This window comes from Peromyscus californicus, unplaced genomic scaffold (genome assembly GCF_007827085.1).
Source record: "Peromyscus californicus insignis strain IS unplaced genomic scaffold, ASM782708v3 Scaffold_5__1_contigs__length_169319896, whole genome shotgun sequence".
In the NCBI taxonomy this organism is placed as follows: Eukaryota; Metazoa; Chordata; class Mammalia; order Rodentia; family Cricetidae; genus Peromyscus; species Peromyscus californicus.
In genome coordinates this window covers 34,718,178-34,723,117 of record NW_026294573.1, presented here as the reverse complement: position 1 = coordinate 34,723,117, position 4,940 = coordinate 34,718,178, and the positions used below count along the sequence as shown (strand labels likewise).

At 47.6% G+C, this 4,940-nt stretch overlaps 1 protein-coding gene across 1 annotated transcript; it reads right to left on the bottom strand.

The window, feature by feature from the left end:
• Positions 1-248: 248 nt before the first annotated feature.
• LOC128097431 (olfactory receptor 2A12-like) lies at positions 249-2,389 on the bottom strand. The gene is made up of 2 exons (XM_052717929.1): positions 2,368-2,389; positions 249-1,207 (listed from the first exon to the last, which is right to left on the bottom strand). Exons 1-2 carry the CDS (start codon positions 2,387-2,389, stop codon positions 279-281), a joined length of 951 nt encoding a protein of 316 aa, XP_052573889.1. The 3' UTR covers positions 249-278.
• Between the last annotated feature and the right edge of the window lie 2,551 nt (positions 2,390-4,940).

Here is a 4,940-nt window from a genome sequence, read left to right as displayed (position 1 = left end):
TTCAGGATGGATGTGAGAGGTCAGAAGGTCATTCCCAACCTACAGCTAAGAGCAAAAAATGGATCTTTGCAGCAATGATCGAGTAAGATTACTGAGGTGTTTGGAATTGTACCTTAGTGTAGCCTGTCAATCAAGATAGCCACCTTGGTTTCACAGTATATTGTCCTAGTTATCAGGTGCTATGTTGGTCAAATGCACAGGACAGCTAAACAAAATAAAGACGTTGTCCCTTTACCAAAAAGTGATAATCACTCCAACTTCCCCTGGATTGTGGTTAACTAATCCACCCTAACATGCCCTATCAACTTGAGAAATGCCCTCTTGATGTCTTTGTTTCTCAGACTGTAGACCATGGGGTTGAGCAAGGCTGTGAAGGCATTATAAAAGAGTGAAATCTGCTTGTCTCGCTCAGGGGAGTAGCTGGAGTTGGGCCTAATGTAGATGTAAGTGGCTGGAACATAGAAGAGTGTGACCACAGTCAGATGGGAGGCACAGGTAGAGAAAGCCTTGCAGCGGCCCTGGGTGGACTTGATCTTCATAATTGCCATGGCAATATGAACGTAGGAGGCCACAATGAGGGAAATTGGAATAATACCCATAAAAACAGTCAAGAGCTGGTCCACCATCTCAATAATGTGGGTATCCATACAAGCCAGGCTACGCACTGCAGGGCCTTCACAAAAGTAGTGGTTGACTTTGTTGGGCCCACAATATGGCAGACTCATGGTAAAGAAACTATGTAACAAGGCAGAGAGAAAACCACAGACACAAGTCCCGGCTGCCAACCGTGTGCACAGTCCCCAATTGAGGATGACAGTATAACGCAGTGGGTAGCAAATGGCCACATATCTGTCATAAGCCATAACAACAAACAAGGTGCATTCAGTAGTAGCCAGAGAACCAAACACATACATCTGCAGCCAGCAGCCAGCAAAGGAGATGGTCTGAGAGTGAGCAAGAAGATGCACCAACATCTGGGGCATGGTGGTGGTGACATAGCACATATCCAACAGGGCAAGTATACAGAGGAAGAAGTACATGGGAGTGTGCAGCTGTGAGTCCAGACAGATCAGCATGATGATGAGCCCATTGCCCAGGACTGAGCATAGGTAGATGAGAAGGAACACAATGAAGAGGATGCTGTTGGTCGTGGGGTCCCTGGAGAAGCCAAGCAGGATAAACTCAGAAACCCAGCTTTGGTTCTGCCCTGGAATCATCCACATGGTGGGGCCTGTAAGAGAATCTCATTCATGTATGTGTCATCTGACACATGCCAGCTATAGAGGGAGAAAGGGAAGATACAGGCTGGAGAGATGGCTCAGAGGTTAAGAGCACTGACTGCTGTTCCAGGGACCAGATAGTTCAGAACTGTCTGTGCCTCCAGTTCCAGGGGATCTGACTCTCCTGTCACCTCCACAGGCAAGAGATACACATGGTGCACAAGCATGCAGGTAGGCAAAACCCCATTACTTAAAATAAATAAAAATAATACTTTTTAATTAAGAAAAGAAAGGCTGATGTGTGGGTTCTGAGCACACTGTTCAGTTTCCATGCACACTTCTCAAGTTACGGAACCCCAGTCTCTTCATCTATCAAATGAGGCTGATGACACTCATGTCTCAGGACTATGATGAATATCTAAAGCCTCTCACAGAACTCCTGGAAACACCATGTAACACATGACATGCCACATGCAGTCTCACATTCTCATTCCATCCCTGGGAAGGAAGAGACAGAGGATCCTCACAGTAAGAGGCTCCTAGCTACACCAACTGAAATGAGGAGCACTGGGGCCAACTGTCTCAATGAATAAGGTGAGAGCAATTGAGGAAGGATCCCCTGTAAGTCTCTGAACACACACACACACACACACACACACACACACCTACACACACACACACACACACACACACACACACACACACACACACATACACACACACACACCACAGACATATGCAAAAGAAAGTAAACATTAGGCTGGATGGTGGTGGGGCACACCTTTAATCCCAGCACTTGGGAGGCAGAGGCAGGCGGATCTTTGTGAGTTCGAGGCCAGCCTGGTCTATAGAGCGAGATCCAGGAAAGGTGCAAAGCTACACAGAGAAACCCTGTCTCGAAAAACCAAAAAAAAAAAAAAAGAGAGAGAGTAAACATTATATGAAGACAGAACACATGTCATTCAGACACAGGTCCTCACGCATACAGTCCCATGAGTAATTGATAGGGATTCACAACATGCCCCCATGGTTGGGCATGTTTGCGCATGCCCGGCGGACCTAGTCACTTCTGCTTAGCCATTTCCAGGTCAAAAGGTTTCTCAAACGGACTCTGTGGCTTTTTGTGGTTACGTAAAGTGCACAACGCAACCATGTGATCGTGCATGCATTGAATAGCCACATGGACCTGTGTGCGCAGGCGCGGCCCAGCCTTTATAAGTCAGCGCTATGTTTCCAACTCCATCTTTATTCAGGTGTCTTTTCACAGGCCTGTCACGTCTGTCTCTCTTTCCTATCTTGATAAAACTCTTGTTAGTGGATTCTGTCGTGTTTCGTGACATTTCCTCACAGGGTAAGAGCACTGCCAAATAACTAACATCTGGTGCCGTGATGAAATGGGTGCCTCCGGGCGCTCTGCGCCTGGAAACCGGTAAACCAGGGACTCTGCTCCATACGCGACAAACCACTGTCCATTCACCTGGCCACACAAATTTCCATGCAACATCACTGCTTTGATTAGTGAGTCCCCCATTTTTTGGCCAGCATAAACGGTTTTCTGAGTCTGTGGGAATGACCGTTGACCATCGGGCATCTCACTGAGTATTCTTGAAACCGGGGAACCCCGACCATGGTCTTTACTGGCTATGGTTGGCCCCTATCACAGGCCTAAATTTCTAGCCATCTCCCACGTCTGCAGCTTGAGATATTCCTCGCGGTTGGACCACCACCGTTGGGTGTGTCCTGGGGCTGTATGGGAGTGACACATTTTTCCAGCTTGATGAAGCAGTAGATGCTGTTCTGGAATCCTGGGGAATCTTTGTTTCACGCAGCAGGGGCCCCTGCTTTTCAGCTGACAAGCTGTCTAGCAGCCTGTGCCCAGTTTAGATCCGTCCTTGGCCTTAGGGACGCCTGGGGTCTTGGCTCCGGATCACGTTTGTTTTTTTATTTTTTTTTTATTTTTCTGCCTCTGCTGCAGACATGGGAAATAAGGCTTCCAACCCTATCAGTTCTACCTCTCCCTTAGGCTGTCTTCTTGAAGCTTTGAAACCTCTCAGCTTAATGCCTTACTTAAAGATTCCTAAGCTTATCCATCTCTGTAGTAAGAGATGGCCCAAATATGCTTTAGAAAATAATAAAAAATGGCTGCCAAGCAGCTCCTTAGATCCCAATATTTTACAGGAGTTGTCTAATTTCTGCCAGTGAACAGGCAAATGGAAAGAGTTGCCCTACATCATAGCTTTCTTCTTTCTCAGTGCTAAACCGTCTCTTCTGGATTCCTTCTCTCCTGCTCATATGCTCTTAACTATGCCTAAACCAGAGGATTCTCTGACTCCGGAATCTCTGACTCTAGATCCTGCTAACTAACCTCCACCTATCCGACCTCCGGCTCCCACCCCTACTCCTAGGGTGACTGTTCCTTCAGCTCCTCTTCCGGATTCTTCTTCCTCTAAAGCCGATTCTTCCTCGGCAGCAGCCGTTTCCAAAGGCCCTGCCCTGGCTCCAACCTTCACTCCTCCTGCTACTTGTTCTCAAACTGCTAAAGTGCCTGATTCCAGCCATCCAAACCCGTCCACTATTCTCCCTTTGCAAGAGGTGGCTGAGGTGGATGGACTGATTAAGGTTCATGTTCCATTCTCTCTCACAGAACTCTCTCAGATAGAAACTAAGCTGGGTTCTTATGCTTCTAATTCTGCTTCCTTTATTAAACAGTTTTAATATATAACTCAATCTTATAGTCTCACCTTTCATGATACATACATGATACTTTCTAATAATTTACTTCCTGAGGAGCGCAGGCGGGTATGGGAACAGGCTAGTACTCATGCAGATGAGGTTCACCAGACTAACTCCTCACATCCTCCAGGAGCTGAGGCGGTTCCTAACCAAGAACCACACTGGGACTCTAACACCCAGGGTGGCTCTCTAGGCAGAGATAGGTTTATTACCTGTCTCCTGACAGGCCTCCGTAAGGCTGCCCTAAAACCAGTAAACTATGAAAAACTAAAAATGATAATTCAAGATAAGGATGAAAATCCGTCTCACTTCTTGGAGGGCCTCACCAAGGCTCTACTTCAGTTCACTAGCTTAGACCCTGAGAGCCCTGAGGGCAAGCAGCTCCTAATGACCCACCTTGTCTCACAGAGCTTCCCTGACATTAGGGCTAAACTTAAACGTTTTGGCCCTCTGACCTCACAGGCAGATGTGCTAACAATAGCATTTAAGGTGTACCATGGGAAAGATGAGAAGGCCCAGAAAAGGAGCTGCCAGATGCTGGCAAACACTATCTGACCAGCTCCCCGAAAGCTGTTTGGTCTCTGTTTCAAGTGCGAGAAAGAAGGCCATAAGGCCCGGGCTTGCACCACCACCCCACAAAGGGCACCGATAGGGCCTTGTCCAAAATGTTGCCAAAAGGGTCACCGGCCAGCTGACTGTCCTAATGTCCCAAGTGACATAGGAACACCAGACAAAGACCACCCTCCAGTTGACTTTCTAGGCTTGGCCTACAGAGACGACTGACACTGCCTGGTTTCTGCCCCGGCCACTCCCATCTCACACAGGGAACCTAGGGTAATAATAAAAGTAAATGGGTGCCCCATCTCATTCCTTTTGGACACCGGAGCTACCTATTCTGTCCTGAGAGAGTTTGGGGGGCTTACCTCTCCTTCTTGTCTCCCTATTGTCGGGATTGGGGGACAGCCTTACCTATCTCATCAGATACCA